Source organism: Bactrocera neohumeralis, chromosome 5 (assembly GCF_024586455.1).
Source record: "Bactrocera neohumeralis isolate Rockhampton chromosome 5, APGP_CSIRO_Bneo_wtdbg2-racon-allhic-juicebox.fasta_v2, whole genome shotgun sequence".
NCBI lineage: Eukaryota > Metazoa > Arthropoda > Insecta > Diptera > Tephritidae > Bactrocera > Bactrocera neohumeralis.
This window is the reverse complement of record NC_065922.1, coordinates 17334175-17353303: the sequence shown is the minus strand read 5'-3', so window position 1 is coordinate 17353303 and position 19129 is coordinate 17334175. Positions and strand designations below refer to the sequence as shown.

Below are 19129 nucleotides of genomic sequence, written 5' to 3'. Positions count from 1 at the left end.
CTAAATGATTAATCGAAAGACTAAGCTCCAAGATAATAATATTGTTTTTCTACTAATTACTGTTTTCAACATCCTTTCCAGAACTACGATGAGAAAGAGCGCGACGTTATGAATACACCACCAAAACCGCCAGCGCCAGTGCTACCCTCTTCATTACAAAAACAGCAGCAGCAGGATAAACTGCCGAATGGCGTTAAGAAGTCCAACAGCGCACGATCACTCTTTGAGCAGCACCAACAGCAAGCGCAGTATCAGCTGAACGAATCCCAGCACTTCATAGATGCGGGCAGCGAGTCGGCAGCCTCAAGCGTGAGTATAATCCTCAAGCTTCAATAAATATTTTCTAACCTCTAAACCCTCGCTACCTCTCGAACAATACAGGATAGCTTACAAGCGGGCATCGCATGGCGCTCACGCGAAGTCCTCACACTACACATACCAGTACACGATACAGAGAAGGCCGGTCTCGGTGTCAGCGTCAAAGGCAAGACCAGTTCAAATTCCAACAGCAGCAACAACTCAATGAAACACGACGGTGATTTGGGTATTTTCGTGAAGAACGTCATACATGGTGGCGCCGCATCACGTGACGGACGTCTACGCATGAATGATCAACTCTTAAGTGTTAACGGTGTCTCGCTGTTGGGTCAAAATAACGCGGAGGCAATGGAGACGTTGCGTCGTGCCATGGTCAACAATCCCGGTAAGCATCCGGGCATGATAACGCTATCGGTGGCACGCAAGATTGCACGCTCCGCCAGTTCGGGTGACATACTCGAGCAGACCAATAGCAGTTCGAATGCCAGCGATAATTCCGGCGCCACAGTGATCTATCTGAGTCCGGAGAAGAAGGAAGCACGCAGCGGAGCTGGTGGCTGCGCAACAAATGAAATGAACAGGTGAGTGTGTGGATCTACTTTTCTATGTCATTTATATGTATAATAAAAACCTTTCAGATGGAGCAATCCCGTATTAGATCGTCTAACCGGTGGAGTTTGCTCGTCGAATTCATCACAACAGGCGCGTCGGCCCTCACGCGATCACTTGAACGCTGGCGGTGGGGTTGCAGGTGGTATTGGCGGTGCTCCCGGTAGCGCCGGCCTACATGGCCTGCGCAATGAGAGCTATTACATGGCAACAAATGAAACGTGGTCGCCAGCTTTGCATCATCAGAAGATGATGAATGGCCACGTCAACAACAACACAGTTTTAATTGAAGATGATCCAGAGCCAATGTCACCGTGAGTACTCTTTTCTGCCCTAAACCCTCAAAAAATGTATTTGAACATATTTTTATTTTCTGCCTTCAGCACACTGCCCCACCATCCCAACGATTCAGTGTGCACACAAAGCAGCAATGGTGGCCAAAACACGACCACAGCCGCACCGGGCTTCGATGCCACATATTCGTCCCAGTTGAGTCTCGAAACGAACAACTCGGGCGTTGAGCACTTTTCACGCGACGCGCTCGGTCGCCGTTCGATATCGGAGAAACATCACGCCGCCTTGGATGCACGCGAAACGGGCACCTACCAGCGCAATAAGAAGTTGCGCGAAGAACGCGAACGCGAGCGCCGCATACAACTAACCAAGTCTGCCATATATGGTGGCTCCATGGAGTCGCTGACAGCGCGTATTGCCAATGCGAATGCGCAAATACCCGGCTATAAGCACACGAAGACCGCTTCCGGCGTGGAGGCGCAACAACTGCAAGCGGAGGCACGCGATCAAGTCGGTGATTTAGGTCCCTCGTTGGGCTTGAAGAAATCCTCATCGTTGGAGTCGCTGCAAACCATGGTGCAAGAGATACAAATGTCCGATGAGCCGCGCGGTCCGACGGCATTGCGTGCGCCGCGTGGACGCGGACGTGAGGACAGCTTGCGCGCCGCTGTGGTGGCGGATCCCGAGGCGGGCAGTGAGTTGCGCTGCAATTTAATTTGTTTTCTTATTTCATGTTATTTTCTCTAACTCTCACTACAGAGCCACGCAAGCACTGGCTGCTCGAGGAGGGCACCGATCAGGACGGCGGCTTTGCGCATCGCAACGGTCCCTTCCAGAGTTCGCTGAACGACGGCAAGCACAAGTCGCGCGCCAAGAAGCCGAGCATATTGCGCGGCATCGGACATATGTTTCGCTTCGGCAAGAATCGCAAAGACGGCGTTGCACCGATAGATGTGCAAGCCGCTGCCTTGGCTGAGCGCCCGCCAGCCTCGCTGCCCAACAATCAGCTGCCTGCCGCCGCTTTGGCCGCGCTCGATCGGAATACGAAGCTGGTGCCGCCTGCCTACCAACCGCCGCCGCCCTTACCGCCTGCCAACAGCACCGGCAGCGGTGGCAGTGGCGCAAATACGGGCGCTGGCGTTGGTAACTTGTCGTCGAACTCGAATGGCATACACCACAATGATATTTTCAATCATCGCTATCAGCACTATGCCAACTACGACGAACTGCATCAGCAACAGATGAGGTGAGCGCGCGTTTGCTTCGCTGAAAATTGTATAAATTGTTTATTTCTCAACATTAACTGATACACGCATACACTCATATACACATATACATGCATTTCTATATACATTTATATATATAAAGAAAATTACATAAGCGTTCACTGCGCTAACTGTATGTTGCGCTTTCATGAAAAAAAAGAATTATTTTTGTTAATTTTTGTAATGAAAGTCGCTGCGGCATTTGGCAGAACTCGCATTTTACACACACACACACACACAAAAACATTTACATTTTCACTCTCTTTAATGTCTGTTACATTTTCTCTTTTTCTCTTCCCATCAACAAACCACCATTATCACTACTATTTTCCGTTTATTTTTAATTTTTTGAAATTATTCTGCAAATAAACCGTTATAATATTGCATTAAACAAACACGCCACATATGCGCATATGCAAAATTTGCGCTGCCACACTTTGCAAAAAATCTGAAAAAAAAAAAAAAAAAATTAAAAAACCAAACAAAACACACACACATGCCCAAATCTATTGCACTATTTATGCACGAAAAAGCAGCGAAAGCGAAAACACGGCCACTAAACAAAATCAAAATAGTACAGATGTTTTATCGGAGTCGACATTAGAATGCATGCGGCAACAAGTTATCAGGCAGCGCATTAAAGTCGAGGCGGAAAGGTAACTACTAACTGCAACCCAACACGCACACATACACACACATTTGAAACCTACATACATAGCGCTCTTAAGTGCATGTATGTATACATATATGTACTTTGTAGCTGTATATGTGGATGCTGTGGTTGCAACACTTAAGCATTCTTAAACCACACGCCTCTCACCTTATTAACTTACCACCGGTTTTTTCGGTGCTCGCTTTGGTTCCTATTGCAGCTTTACCCCTAGATATGTGCGTTTGAAATCGGAAGATTGGATTTGCTTTGAATTGAAGTAATTGCCATATTGCTTACTTAAACACTAGTTTAGTTTTAGTTGCTAAAGTTATTATTTTTTAAGTATTCATTAATTTATTATATTTAATTATTAATTTTTTTTAATGTTGTTAAATTTTTTTTTGGTATCTCTGTAACTGTATTTTATTCGATGCATACTCTTGAGTGGTTAGGTACCTAATTAATTACTTTAAGGGGTAATATACAGTCAGAAAGCCGAAGAAAACGAATTTTCCTGATTTTTTTCTCAGAAAACTTTTGAATTCCTTGATACAAAAATTTCGTTTAAAAAAAAAAAATCGATAAATCGATTTCGACTAAAATTTCACCCTTAAATTGTTTATAAAAAAAATTTATCGGTGAGAAAAAATATATTTAAGAAGCTCGTGTTAAAATTTGAGACTAATCGGTTTTGACTTTGACTTTGAAAACACTTTTTTTTGCGAAAAACGCATTTAAAGCTTGGCTTTGTACTTCCAAGTATTCTACGATATAAAATTTTTTGTATGTATTCTTAAATATATGTACATTAAAAAATAAAATAAAAAGAAAATCGATTTTTTTGAAAAATCTACCTGTACATACCCCTTACATATTGTAATGATTTTGTAGTTTTTTTAATGTTAGACATAACCTATATATAAGTATATATGTATATATATTTCGTAGCAAAAAACTTTAGTCAGCTTTTTTAGCAGCAAACCATCGAAAAAATAATTCCCACGACTTCCGGTTCTACGTTACCCGAATTGTCCCGAATTTCTTCCGGCCAAGAGTTGTTTTTTTTGAAGATCCAAGAAGAAAATAAGGCTATTTATGTTTGTTTTTAATCAACTTCATATATGTCGTACTTTTCCAATTCACAAGGATTGTATAGTCATATATTTATCGCTGATTTTAGCGAACAAATTTGCAGTGTTAATTTTCTGAAAACATCTACTTTTCTTCGATATAGCTGGCTCTAAGAAATAGGCGCACTTTCTTGTTCAAAGTTAATTTACAAGGAGTGTTCCTAAGTAAACAGGACTTAAAAAAAAAACAGCAAATGGGGTTTTCGGCAAAATCAATTTATTTTATTCAAACTAGTCTCCTTCGGCTTCAATACAGCTTTTTGCACGGTCCAAAAGCAGGTCGAACTATTGTTTTAGCTCGTTGGCCGGTATGGCCGCCAGTATGCCAGTGCAAGCCTTTTGAATGGCCTCTACGTCTGCATAACGCTTTCCGCTCATGGGCAAATGCATTTTTCCGAAAAGAAAGAACTCGGAAGGTACCATATCAGGTGAATACTTCGAGTGGTTAATGGTTAAAATGTGATTTTTCGTAAAATAATCGTCCTTCGAATGTTGGATTCTGAGCAATTTTTGGTCGCCAGTCAAATGTTCGGTCACAATGCGATAAATCGATGTTTTGGAGATGTTCTATTCCATTTCCAAGAAATTCAATGATAATTTCGGCTGATTTTTGATGAATTCACGCACAGTTTCCATGGAATTCCCGGTGATCACGGATTTTGATTGGCTTACATGTTGATCGTCATTTATGTCCTCACGACCACTTTGAAATCGTTGAAACCACTCGTGCACTCTGCTACGGGATAGGCAATCATCGCCATAAACTTGTTTATCAATTGAAACGTTTCGGAAAAAATTTACCAATTTTAAAACAAAATTTTATGTTGGCTCTTTGTTCGAAGCTCATTTTCGCACCGATAGCACAAACATACTGACACTTAAAACGCAGTAACTTCACTTCCAATCGATGAAATGTCATGAAATTCTCACTGGACAATCGATAAAGAGAGCAGATTCTAACGCACCAGTCCACATATAGATGGCGCCAGCAGGGGCGCTAGATTCAAAAAGTCCTGTTTACTTTGGAAAGCACCTTGTATTACAGTCGGCGAAATGTCACCATTCAACCCGCTTAAAGACCTAAACTGCTCAATCAAAGCACCAAATATTTAAAATAAGTCTGTAAAAATTAAAAAAAAAATGGCTGCATTTTTTTTAGAAATTATTATTTTATATTATCTTTAGTAACTAGTACAATTACGATTTTTACAATTTTTTAAACAAAAATATTTAATTTCCTAAGATTATATTTTCTATTTTAATTTTTGGTTGTATTGTTGTTATATTTTATTTATTTTACCCCTTTTATATTATATAATTACGCTTGATTGGTTACTTGCATTCTAATGTCCGCAGAAACAAATTTTATTTATTTTTTTGTTTTAATTTTTATTATATTATTTATTATAACACACACAAAACACTCATATGTACATACGTACTTTTTCATTACACATTTTGCATGCGCCCACTTTTTTCGCTTCACACGCTTTCCCTCACCTTTGCTTTGCTTTATTTTTTCATTTTCATTTCCTTAGGTATTTCTCGCCTTGCTATACTATCAAGACATACATATGTACATATTTAGACATATATATAGATATAAATCGATAAGATGAGATTTTTTCACGTGATAGAATCACATAACCGCACATCAACATTATAGATATATATTTCTCATCAACATTACTCATGCCATTTTTCCCTTCTGTAAACGTTCTCTCTTGCATATACTCACATTCGCGCCCTTGCTTCGTCACGCCCTCCGCTTTGCTGCTGTACATTTTCGATGGCGCAGTCGCCGTCATCAGCATTACCATTCGCAACGCAGCGCCCGCTCACAGGACATCAACTTGCAGCATCATCATCATCACGCCGCCATGTTGAGCAACAGCGGCAGCGCTGCCGACAAGAGCAACCTGCTGCGTCCCACCTCCACATACTATGAGTACGAGACGGTGCAGCACAGTGTGAGTCCAGCGGCGGCGGCGGCGCAACATCATCAGCTGCGCAATGGCAGTCTCAAGCAAAACGGACATCACTCACCGATAACGGTGAATGGCGTGCAGCAGCAGCAGCACCAGCAGCAACAACAGCAGTCACATCAGCAACACAACAACAGCAATCATCATCAACAGCAGCAGCAACAACAACAAGCACAACAGCAAACAGTTGGGCCACCACCACAAGCGCAACCACACTGGAAAGTGGCGGGCATGAATGGCTTCTCGCCCGCCTCACTCAACAGCAGCGCGCGCAGTCGCGGTCCCTTCGTCACACACGTGACCATACGCGATCAGAGCTCAGCGGCCATCGCCGCACAACAACCCACATACCAAACGGTACAGAAGCAGCAGCCGCAATTTGCGAGCGCAGTCGTTAGCGGTGGCGCGCAGCCGCACGCATCGAAAGTGTGACTATAGGTGCCGGTGCTGCGCCCAAGGCGTGGCGTAGAACAAGCAAACCGCGCGGCGGTTGGTGATACAGCGTACGCTGAGCTGGCGCGCGATGCGTGTGATGTTGGTGGTGGCAGAATGGATGATGGCAGCAGCGCTGGTGGCGACAATGACTACGAAGATGTGGACTCGGATGTGGTGGAGATATTCTACCTCGCCACCGAGTGTTAAAGCGTGTGTCGCCGTCGACGGGTTTCTAAGTCAACAGCAATACAAAAGCGTTCGTGTAACAAAATAAAAAAAAATTGGCTGAGAGAAAAAGAAAATTTGTAAATAAATTATGTTCAATGTGGCACACAGGAATTGGTACGAAATCCTTAAATCATGAGACTGCAACAAAACAAACAACAACAAAAAAATATCAAGTGCTGGCATACAATTACAAAATGTGGAATTTGTAATCATAAATATTTTAAGTAATTAAAGTTAAAATTATATATAAAAGAATTGTGTAAGCTGAGCGCTAACGGTAGTTGTAGCTATTCTGCGAAATTTACATTTATATATACACTAACATACATTCCGTTGCAGCATTTGCATAGTTTGCAGCTTGAACAGTATTGTTTTTAATTTAAAAATATTTATATGCAACAATGTCGTCTGCATAGCGTTAAAATAAATCGAATATATTGTAAATTTATTACTGCAAAAAAAACGAAACGAAAAAATCCGTACATACATAAATATACGAAGTAGATTTAAGGAGCCAACTGCTCAAAGTGAGGTTAGGCGCGAACTAAACACTAAAATTAAGTTAAAAATAAAGCAAAAGTATGCCAACAAGCGCGTAGATATGTAATTATACATTTATTTACGTCAGAAAGCAGCATAATTTTCTTTAAAAAATATGTGGAATATTATATTTTATTTTCTGTGTTTAATATATATAATGCGTAGACACCAAAATGCAGCAAATTAAAGCTATAGCGTGGCAGAAAATGCTTATACGTACATACAATATGCTATAATTATTGTATTTTTTGTTTAAAATACAATATGCTATAATTATTGTATTTTTTGTTTAATTTATAATTATTGTAACAGCAATTAAAAATAAATGAGTGTATGCTTATTTTCTTAATAATAACTACTTGTTAGCTATTTCTTTGTGCATATTTAGCATTAACGGCAAGCTTATGTTGTTATTTTGTGTTATAACGCGGCAATTAACACTTTTGAAAACAAATTTTTGTTATAAATTACTTTTTGAAAATTAAGCACATAACCTAAAAGTGTAAAACTACACGCCAGCGTGCTTATTAGTGACGTTACAATTCAAAAAAAAAAACACTTTTGAAACAAATATTTTGTTGTATATTAATTTTCTTAAAAAAATTAAGCACTTAACCTAAAAGTGTATAACTACGCGACAGCGTGCATATGAGTTACGTTAAAGTTCTAAAAATGCGAATTTCGTTATTCTTAACGCAAACATATGTTAATAGTTGACATATAAAGACGTATATAGTTTTTAAAAATATATATTGACATTTGAATTTATAATATTTATATTTGGAAATAATATTTATATTTGGAAAGAATTTTGCGTAGCTTTAAAAGCCGTTGCCGTAGCTAATTTATGCCTATATATTGAATTATGCAGCAAGCTTTATTATTACAAATTTATTCTAATTTCGTCCACTTTTTAGCTGCCGCTCTGACTAAACCAAGTTTGTAAGCATTTGAAAACTTCGAATTTTGTTACTACTAACTACTGCTTTTCAAACTATTTAAATATGTCGAAGCGCTCTTAAAAACAACTAAACATTGTTGAAAGAAAAAAAATTATTTTGTACACTGAAATTGCGAAAAAAATTCATCCAATTATATCTGAATGTTGACTTTCAACAATAAACAATAACAATCAAATTTCCACTCGTACTCTATTCCACCTGTCACAGTGGAAGTAAAATCCAATTGGCTTCAGTGTAGCCACCTTTGTCTATGAAAAAATGCTTAAAACTTATTTTCTACTTAAAGTTTTTCTAATTAAAAGTATTAAAAGTTAATAGCGTACATTTTCATTCCAAAAATACTACTACTACCAACTACTAACTATTTTTGTACTTAAGCAGCGCAAACTAGGCGTTTAAAATTACTTACAGTGCATAATAATTTAATTCATTTACAAAAATGCAATTTTTCAATATTTTTGAAATTTAAAATAAAATATAAAATTGAAAAATATTTAAAATAAAATATAAAACGAAAAACATTGACAAAAATTTACAAAAACAACTATATACAGCAGAGTTTAGTATCTGCGTGTGAAAAATAATTCACGATAAAGCAAAATTTTGTAACAAAAATTAAAATGTAAATACAAATTTGCATTAAAAACGAAATAAATGAAAAATTATAAATTCAACTCTTGAATTTAAGCAAGAAAATGTGTCCAAAGCTTTACATACGTATGTATATGTTTGTTTGTAAACACAATTTTTTTTGTAAAAAATTTTTGTAAATAACAAAAAACATTGCATAAATGCTTATACATGATAACAATTTTTTTTTCAACCAATTTCGGGCACACCTTGACGCCATGAAGCCATCTTTAACCTAACCTAACTTTTAAGTCACACATTTAACGCCGCCGCAACGCTCTAGCACACCAACCAAACGCACTCATTGTTCATTTACATATATACATGTATGTATTTGTCCTTTAACATTTTTGTGTGTGTAACACATATGTATGTATTTCTATATATGTATGTGTGTTAACATTTTGTAAATAATATTTGTAATATTTATAATTTAATTTACATACATACAATATAAGTGAAAGCATAAGACATTTCTGACATTTATAACATAAGCGCGTACATAACTGTTAAAATATATGTCTATATATGTTTAATTACATTTAATGCAATTAATTTCATTAATTTTTTGTTAAGCGTGGTTTGAAAGTGTTTGTGAAAATACTTAATTTTGTAGAAGCTGCGCCGATTTTTGTTTGTTTTATTTTTGTTTGTTAGTATAATATATTAATTTAGTTTTTTTTGTTACTAATTTTTGTTACTTGCGCTAATATATTATTATTTTTTTTTAATTAATTTTTGTTTATTTTGTAATTAATTTTTGTTTATTTTGTAATATATTACTATTATTTTTTTTACAAATTTTTATTTAATATTTTAATATATTATTATTTTTTTCAAATAATTTTTGTTTATTTTTATTATTATTAATTATTATATTATAATTATTTTTTTATTTTTTCCATTTCTTTCATTCCAATTTTTTTCATCAATTTCATTTATAAATATTTGTTTAGTTTCAGTTTACATTAGCTTTAAAATTAGCTACTAAAAATATTAGTTTTATATACAAACTTACATATAGACATGTACTTAACCTTAAATATTACTAAGTGACTAATATTGCTCAGTAAAAATTCCGTAGCTTTGTAAGTTAATATTGTAATTTGAAATAAACGTTTAAATGTAAGTTAATTACCAGTAATAAAAAAAATTAAAACGATACAATAAAATTATGTCCAAATTAATAATAAAGAAAAAATATTAAAATAAATGTAATTTGTGTTTATGTGATTTGTTATGGTGTTTGTGTAACTAATCCGATTGCACGTGACTTATGCTAGATTTATGTTTCAATTTCAGCCAAAAAATGAAGAAAATATTTTTCATATTTCTTTACAAATAAGAAACACGCTGGCAACACACAATGAAATTTATTTCAGTTTTGACTTTTAAAGTTAAAAACACTTTAAAATGCAGGCGATGGAAGAGCTTATCATGCAGAGGGCTACATTTCTTGTTGTTTTTGTTGTTGTAGCGGCATAAACACGATTCAGTCACGGTAACTGCTTCGGCTGCTTATAATCCGAATGCCTTTGAATGGCCAATTAACATTGAGAATCACTAAAATGAGCGTTTTCCTCAGCATTTCAAACTTATAAAGGATGAAAAGTCCAACAAAAATTGTTATATTTGTCTCATAACGAATTTCAACCAATTTTATATAAATGTATGTACATATGTATATACAGAAAAAAAATTAAAACAAAAACAATAAATGTATAAAATAATAAATAGAATAAATTTTAAATATAAAAACTATTAATAATTAAATTAAAAACAATAATTAATAAATTATAAAAAATAACCTCAACATTTGTTTTTTTTATTCACTTTGGCATTTCAGTACACAAAACTTATCAACAAATCGAACACGTAAGTAATCGATAACTTTTATTTATTTTTCACTTAACAATTTTCTTTCGTTATAAAAAAATAATAAATAAAAATAGTTAAAAAATATATAGCATTTTCAAAATGACACCACATTATCACTTCCAACGATTGCCGCCAGCGCCTCTACCCTTCGTGCTCGGTTGTGCAGTTTGTGCTTGTTCTTCTTGCGCTGCCAGCTCCTCATCGAGCAGCAAATCGAAATTGCCCAAAGCATCGGCGCTAGGTATTTTATTCCAACGCACGCTAAAGGAAATAAGAAAATAAAGCCATATTACAGAAAAACAAATATTACTTTAAAAAATTCTAAACTAATAAAAACAATCAATAACAAAATATAGCAACTAAAAATGTATTCAAATTCAAATTCAAACAAAGCACTGCATTAACTTTATCCGGTTTCACAACATATTCAAGCACCAAACCACGCGGTTGGCAACCTTGCTAAACAGATGTTGACACACCCACACACACAAAATTTCCGCTACTTTGACAGTACGCCATTACACTTTACAGTTTACCGTTGGAATTGTGCAAAAATCGCAGCGTCATTTCGTGCTCCGCGTGAAAAGTGAAAAATCGTGTAAAATTAACAAATTTTCTTGCACTTACTCGGGTACACCGTCCGGCGGTAACACTACAGATAATATATTATCGATTAGTTTATATTTTAGTATGCGATCAGTGACTGTTGTTGAGGTAAGCGACGGTGATGCATTCACTTCAACTAGCCAAGGCTTCAGATTGTTGTCAATTATTATATCGTAGCCGTAACACTCAAAGCAATGGCGATCGCTGGCCATCACTGGCGCTACAGCGCGCAGCGAATGCACAATTAGCCAAGCAATTGAACCGAAGAGGCGATCCGTCACCTCCTTGCCACGTGTGCCCTCTAAGTAGAGCGCTAAATTCTGCACAGACCACTTGCCGCCGTGCAGATTGTTGTATTCGCCCTTTAGACGGAAGGTGGAAAAGGAAATGAAATAAAGTATGTAAGTAAAAGGAAATCGGTAAAGTGCGGTTATATTTGTTACTTGACACTTTTCATTTTATTGCAGACTTCCTACTTACGCCATGCTTTTGCACGCTCACGTTCGTTAGATGCACATACATATTGTCCAGCTCGGTAACGCTTGTGTCATATTTGACTGTGCAGAAGCGGCAAAAGCCCTGTTTGAATAGATATGCTTTTAGTGGGCGAAACGAGGTAACCAACACGTAAAGCCGCAAGTCGAATTTCTTGCCGCCAATTAGCAGTGGATTGTCAATGTATCTAGTGTTTGAAAACAGTGTAGTTAAAAAATAATTGCATACAATTAAAGTGCATGACATTTACTTGGAGATGACATAACTCTCTTTGGATAATTGTTGGTGGAAAGGACCCTTTGCTTCGCGTGACCAGCGCTTCAATTTTGACAACTTGTTGATGAGAAAAATGCCGGCGCCTTGTGATTTGCCGCAAGGTTTCATGATCCAAGTGCTTTGTGGGTTTTTGCGATACTCCTCAACAAACATATTGTAATCTAAAAACATTTTATTAATGTTGAACTAAAATCGTGAGTTCTGCAATTGGAAAAAGTGTTTTCGAAAAAAGTGCAAAAAGTGTTTGCTAAAATAGTTTAATAATAATTAAAATGTATGAAAATAAATAAATCATATTAATATGTCATGTAGTAAAAAAGGCGAAAATTTTAAAAAATGGAAATAAAAAAAATATATATAATTATAATTTAGGGTGTAAATAATGCGTTCAAAATAAAATTTAAAATAAATCGATAAAAACCAGTGAGTGTAAAAAGAAAGTGGTAGAAGAAAAGTAGTGGCAAAAGGTGTAAGCCAAAGAGCGTAATAAGAAGTAAAATGTGCAAAAAGTGTGAAAGTAAGTAAATAATAAAAGAAAATAAAGTGGGTTAAAATGGAAACGGTTAAAATATGCTAAAAAAAGCTTTAAAAGTGTAGTTAGTTAAAAAAAAATCGTGTGCTAAAAGAAAAATAAGCTCCGTGAAAAAAAAAAATGGTTAAAGGATGTGAAAATAAATAAAATAGCGCAGGAAAAAGGTTGAAAGTGTAAAAGAAGTAATTAAGAAAAAAGTTATTTGTTAAAAATGAGTAAAGGGTGTAAAAGTAAATAAAATAGCAAAATAAAAAAGGTTAAATGTGTAAAAAAATATAAGAGAAAAATGAGCTATTTGTAAAAAAGTGTGTAAGGTGCAAATTAGAAATAAAAAAGCAAAATAAATTGTAAAAAGTGTAAATTATAAATATAATAATAAAATAAGAAAATAAAATGTGTAATAAAAAAATAAGCCATTTGTCAAAAAAAAAAATCAAAAGTGATAAATTAAATAGCAAAATATAAAGTAATAAAGTGGTAGTGCTATTGCAAAAAAGTGTAAAAGGTGCAAATTATAAATAAAATAGCAAAATAAAATGTAAAAAGTGTAAATTATAAATATAATAACAAAAATAAATAAAATGTGTAATAAAAAAATAAGTTATTTGTTAAAAAAAATCAAAGGTGGTGAATGAAATAGCAAATATATAAAGTAATAAAGTGTTATTGGTAAAAAAAAGGGTAAAGGTGCAAATAATAATAAAATAAGAAAATAAAATGTGTATCAAAACATAAGCTATTTGTAAAAAAAGTAAAAAATAAAATGCCAAAATAAAGAAAAAAGTGTTTCATAAAATATCTATTACAAAGTACATATATCAATAAAATATATGTATATGCTATTAAGGTTGTAAAAAAAGAAAATAAAAAAACGTCAGCTTTAAAGCTTGTGAAAAAAAAGGAAAAAAGCGCCAGCTTAAATAATAAATGCTAAAATGTTTTTACCCGCCGGCAATACAAATGTGATGGGCACGAAATCCAAATACACATAACGCGGCGCACCGGCAGCTGTTGGCTCAGAGCGCTCCGCCAGTGGATTGCCTTCACGCTCCAAATCCTTCCGATAACGCTTAATATTTTTCACCAACAAATCCTTGCGCGACAGCTCATAGTGATTGGGAAAGTGATTGATCATTCTGTAAGTAATTTATTATTACTTTTTACTTATTTCATAAAGCATATTTATACTTGTATTACAATACTTTAACATATCTGTAACTCACTGATTGTCGTGCATGCGATAGCCGCTGTCGACGCTAAAAATATTGCGACACGTCTGCACGCTCGCCCAATAAAAATTCCAATCATCATCGGGACTCACTTGCGACCAACCGCGTTTCTCGAAATTATTCACCAAAACTGATTTGTCCAAATCGGTGCAAAAACTTATGCGCATACGTTCGTGTGGTACCGCATTGCCCGCTCTGCGTGGAGTTTTTTTCAATTTGTATTTTTTAAACATTTCAAGCAATATGCATTTATATAATAAGTATTTTAAATTAATAAGTGATTTTTCGCTCAGCGTATGTTAGATATGCCACAAACTTATGCTACTCTACTATTTATCTATTGTTGTACTTAAGCGCTCAACTCACCTGCCATACATTTAGTCAATTCTATTCGATTTCAATTGTTTGATTCACGATATTATGCTATATTTAACGGTTGTTGGGCTTGTGATTTATTTGCTAATATCCTTATCGAAGTGGAGTTCGTTGCAATCAAAACAATTAAGGATCGCGAATGTTGCGCTAAATGTCCTATTTAAATGCTTTAGGACGGCCTTTGCAGTTGTTAACATACGTACATATGTGTGGGTGTATGTATTTGCGTTTGTTTACACTTCGTTTTATTGAACCAACAGGCGCCTCGTATTGCTGCTAATAATTTAGTGTTGCTAAGGATTTTTTTTGCCGTTATTTTCTATAATATTTCACTAAAAACATGCGCTTTGACTTAGTCTTTGTCTGCCCGAAAATATGTAAATTTATTTTTTGTTGTATTATCGCTTTCTTTTTTCTATTTCCAAGTGAAATATACAGACAAAATAGAAAAATCTTCATGTAAAAGAATTTATTCACAATTTATGTTTGCTTTTTCAAGTATTTAAGTCTGTATATAATTTTTATGTAAAAGTATGTAATTTTTGTCTATAAATATTTAAGACTTGCCTAAAACTTCGCTGGAAGATGCTCACTTCCCAAAATTGAGAGGTGTAACTCTTGCAATGAAGGCTCCTGTTAATATGAGAGACATTTTTATGAAACTCTTTCGAAAGATCAACATTACCTACCGAAAGAAAATATTTTGTAGATAATGCATACTTATGGGCGCTTTTGACACTAGAATTTTGAACTTTGGTATCCTCATATAACTAATTATAGTCGGAAGAGGGGAAATTAAGTTTGTAACACCCAGAAGAAAATGTCGGAGATCTATCCAAATATTTACAAAGAAACAGCGAGACGAGTGGAGTCGATTTAGCCATGTTCGTCTATCTTATTATATTTTGTATATACGCGAACTAGTCCCTCAGTTTTTGAGATATCGATCTGAAAATTCGCGCACATCGTTTCTACTGATCTGTTTTTTATTTTGTCTAAAGCGACGGGATCAGGCCACAAGAGCATATAGCTGTCATACAAATTAACCGCTCAAAACCAAGTCCTTGTATGAAAAACTTGTTCACTTGGCGAAATATCTTCACGAAATTCGGCATGGTTTATTGTCCGAGGCAACAGAACAATTTTGGAACAATTCGTTCAGATCGAATCCATCAACTGCATTGATGCCATATAAACTGACCGATCATTATCAAGATAAAAATCGTTTTATTTCCCGTTATGCTATAAGAAATGCACCTGTGAAGGATATTATCGCTTCGGTGGAGCCGAAGTTAACGTTTTTTCTTGTTATTACTAAAGTCGAGCAAACTGTAGTTACTTTCGCTGGATTATTGGAACGATCCCTTTTCACTTTTCTTTTATTCTCGTTTAACTGTGTCGAAAATATCAACCCTTTTCTGTTTTAAAAGTGCAGGAGGTGGCATTGTGGTAATACAAGGGGCTTTCTTTTATTTCTTTTATACATATATTCGATTTAGAGAGCCTTCGAAATATTCCTATTTTTGCTTTAGATGGAGTCTACCCTATATAATATGTGGGTTTTTAGTACTGGAATCCAACAGATGGCAATAAGTTATCATAGATTTTGAAAATTCCTGCGAATCCCAACGTCTTTGAAAGCGTTATCTTCTCTAATTGCGGAGAGAACCATATGTAAAGAGGATTGTAGTTATAAAAACTGGATGAACTCAGTCATCTTAGTTGATGTATTGAGAATTCAATTTTCATATGCTGGTTAGCTTTACTTGTTTATCCTTTTTATCCCTAGATACCTGATTTTGTGTCTTAGGTACTCTGGGTACCTTTCTATTTTTATATCAAGACGAAATTAGAAACTAAAAAACTTTGAAGAGACTGTATTAAAGTCAGGAACTGTCTCTAGTCAAATTCCAACATAACGAAATTTAAATAAAACTTCGTTAGTTTCTGATTTACATATATTTGAAAAATACTCAAAACTCACCTCAAATAAGTTGTTGGAGAATTTCACCAAAAAGAAAGCTTCGGAGCTTTTCATAAGTAAAGTGAAATGGTTTTACTTGTTCAGTGCTCAGTGATCATTCAGTGTTTTTCGGTGATCGCGTGTGGAAGTACATAAATCAAAAGAGCTTTCTAAATATAGCACATAGAAGAAAATAAATTTTTTATTTTCGATTTCAATTAAGGAGTTATAAATTTCGAGGAAACTGAAGAAACGTAAAACTTGAATAAATAACCGAAAAAAGTGTCCTGATTGTGCATACTTCAATTGTGAAATGGATTTGCTTTTCCTCAGCAAACGTATTTTCCTTGGCACCGAGCAGGGCTTCTTGAACGGTGGCATTATCGTCGACACTGAGGGCATAATACGTAAGGTCTTGCGCACTGCACAAGAGGTGAATACTTATGTCTACAACACGGAGTCGGAAGCGGTGAGTTTAACGAGAGCGCGGAAGAGCGGCGAAGAGAGTGAAAGTGAAATTCGAATTGTATTGTTTTGCCGGCTAACAGACGGTTGAACTGAACTCTTTATACCAATGCGCTCTATTTGTTTTGATTTGTCGTAGGTCTATGACTTTGGCGACAAAGTGCTTATGCCGGGTCTGATAGACGCCAATGTAAACATCAGCGAACCGGGACGTAAAGATTGGGAGGGATTTGTGACAGCAACGAAAGCAGCAGCTGCCGGCGGTTTTACAACGATCATTGATCGGCCGACGTACGTACCGAATATATTTGTTATTAAGATAAGGCGATTCACGAATATTCCTTAAAAAAACCGATCTTTTTAGTAACACTATACCCCCAACAACCAGCGTCTCGGCGTTAAAGACAAAAACCGGTGTGGCGCGTGGAAAGATTTATGTGGATGTCGGTTTTTGGGGTGGATTAGTGCCCGAGAATGCCCAGGAAGCCGAGCCACTACTAGCCGCCGGTGTTATAGGCCTACAATGCACACTTTCGCCTACACCGGCGCCAGTTGGTGATGCTTTTCCCGCCATCAATCGAAAAGGGCTGGAGGCGGTGATAGATAAACTAGAAGACGGAACCGTTGTGGCTGTAAGAAACTCGAAAGCGCACGTAGCGTTAAAATGAGCAAAAATACAAGTTTATTTAATTTTTAGTTCAATGCTGAACTTCCATTGAAGACTCCCATCGGACCTGATGAGGAGGAACCCAAAAAATATGAGTCCTTCTCGCGTACACGTCCTGCCGAAATGGAGGTGAATGCCGTCCAATTGATCAGTCAATTGGCCACTGCATATAAGGGGTATGTCGAACTGTAAAAATTATGTGAAACTGCTATTGACGCCCCATATTCTAGCAAACATATGCATATCATGAATGTGAGCTCCGCAGATGTGCTGCCCATTGTGGCGCAATGTAAACGTGCGGGCGCGGACCTAACTGCCGAAACTTGTCCACACTATCTAACGCTATCAGCCGAGCAAATCGAAGATTGTCACACGGAGTTCAAAGCCCAACCACCAATACGCAACAAATCCAATCAACCAGCGCTGTGGGAAGCTTTGAAGAATGGCTGTTTGGATATTATCGCTTCTAATCACTCGCCAGCGACGCCGGGCGTTAAGTGTTTGAATTACGGTCGTGCACGTGGCAACTTTTTGAATGCTTGGCCGGGCATTTCGTCATTGCAATTGGGTCTCTCAATAGTTTGGACACAGTGTCAGGCACAAGGGCTCGGCATGGAGCACATTTATCGTCTAATGTGTCAAAATCCCGCCGTGCTTTGTGGTCTATCCAGTTTCAAAAGCAGAATTGAAGAGGGTTATGATGCCGACTTTTGCATATGGGATCCGGAAGAGGAATTTAACGTGTCGGCGGATATGCTTTTCTCCACCAATAAGGTATCTGGATTTTCCAAGACTAGATTTGATTTATATTTGAATGTTTTTCAACTTAGGCTACACCTTACATGGACCAACGCTTACGCGGCGTGGTGCATGCCACGGTTGTGCGCGGCTTGCACGTTTATCAGCAGTACGAGGGCTTTGGCCAGCCACTGGGTAAAGTGTTGCTGCGTAAAACTACTAAGAAAATTGTTAAATTTGTACGAATGTAATGCTGGCTTTTTGTTAATATGAAGATTAAAGTTCACAAGTGTCATAAAAATTTAAAGATAAGTGTTTTAAATATTAAGTTCTGACATATTTTGCCTTAATCATGTCATATGTATGTTAGTAAGGTTGGACATGACCCTAATGAAACTGTTGTTCTTGTTGTAACGGTTATCTAGTCCCTGCTTAGGTGGTAGATTCATGTTGGTTGATGTTGTTGCAGCGGCAGAAATCTGCTGAGTTGGCAGTCCTCGACCGGATAAAAATTCGGTTCCGTTACGGTTACGTAGATTCGACGAGTCTTGTTGGTTGTCATCGAATTCATCTAATGGCAGGCTCAGGAAATGTGCTGTTTGAACTGGATCAGACTATAGAGAGAGGGGTGTTAGATGAGTTGGGGTCGCTGGGCATGCAAAGTTGTGATCATGCGAGAACTCATGGATTTATATTTTGCATATCGCGTTCGATTCTAAATAAGTAGGAGTTTAATATGCCTCGGTATCTAGCAAGAGGTTGCCCAAAGGTCGCTCTACATTCGCTGCCACCAGTTCCGGTGGCCTAACCTCGTGGAAAATGTATGGTTTCTGCGACAGAAAAACTTTGTAGAATAT

The 19129-nt window shown here is 36.4% G+C and overlaps 3 protein-coding genes across 12 annotated transcripts in view; 2 read left to right on the top strand and 1 right to left on the bottom strand.

Annotated features, from left to right (window-relative positions):
- The window catches only part of LOC126760676 (partitioning defective 3 homolog), a 174517-nt gene extending 163791 nt beyond the window's left edge, over nucleotides 1-10726 (top strand). For 4 of the 9 annotated variants that reach the window (XM_050476499.1, XM_050476498.1, XM_050476497.1 and 1 more), the window contains exons 4-11: nucleotides 82-309; nucleotides 382-899; nucleotides 957-1241; nucleotides 1311-1915; nucleotides 1981-2467; nucleotides 3020-3142; nucleotides 3359-3415; nucleotides 6067-7811. In XM_050476499.1, coding sequence (XP_050332456.1) covers nucleotides 82-309; nucleotides 382-899; nucleotides 957-1241; nucleotides 1311-1915; nucleotides 1981-2467; nucleotides 3020-3142; nucleotides 3359-3415; nucleotides 6067-6685 — 2922 coding nt within the window. In that variant the 3' untranslated portion in view covers nucleotides 6686-7811. Of the gene's footprint in view, nucleotides 1-81; nucleotides 310-381; nucleotides 900-956; nucleotides 1242-1310; nucleotides 1916-1980; nucleotides 2468-3019; nucleotides 3143-3358; nucleotides 3416-6066; nucleotides 7812-10350 lie in introns of those variants that run through there. The other 5 variants (XM_050476496.1, XM_050476503.1, XM_050476501.1 and 2 more) reach the window with 5 other exon arrangements.
- Nucleotides 10727-10964: 238 nt separating this feature from the next.
- LOC126760688 (polyglutamylase complex subunit TTLL1) lies at nucleotides 10965-14837 on the bottom strand. Of its 2 annotated transcripts, XM_050476526.1 has the most exons (7): nucleotides 14431-14837; nucleotides 14059-14259; nucleotides 13781-13971; nucleotides 12278-12464; nucleotides 12013-12214; nucleotides 11554-11894; nucleotides 10965-11187 (listed from the first exon to the last, which is right to left on the bottom strand). In XM_050476526.1, exons 1-7 carry the CDS (start codon nucleotides 14439-14441, stop codon nucleotides 11040-11042), a joined length of 1281 nt encoding a protein of 426 aa, XP_050332483.1. In that variant the 5' UTR covers nucleotides 14442-14837; the 3' UTR covers nucleotides 10965-11039. The 2 variants fall into 2 exon arrangements, with proteins under 2 accessions (XP_050332483.1, XP_050332482.1); XM_050476525.1 differs by lacking the exon at nucleotides 14431-14837 and having other exon boundaries at nucleotides 14059-14297.
- A 1703-nt stretch (nucleotides 14838-16540) lies between these two features.
- On the top strand, nucleotides 16541-18553 carry LOC126760687 (allantoinase). Its single transcript, XM_050476524.1, has 6 exons — nucleotides 16541-16871; nucleotides 17007-17158; nucleotides 17232-17499; nucleotides 17565-17710; nucleotides 17765-18308; nucleotides 18365-18553. The coding sequence occupies exons 1-6, from the start codon at nucleotides 16716-16718 to the stop codon at nucleotides 18521-18523; spliced, it is 1425 nt and encodes a 474-aa protein (XP_050332481.1). The 5' UTR covers nucleotides 16541-16715; the 3' UTR covers nucleotides 18524-18553.
- The last annotated feature ends 576 nt before the right edge of the window (nucleotides 18554-19129 follow it).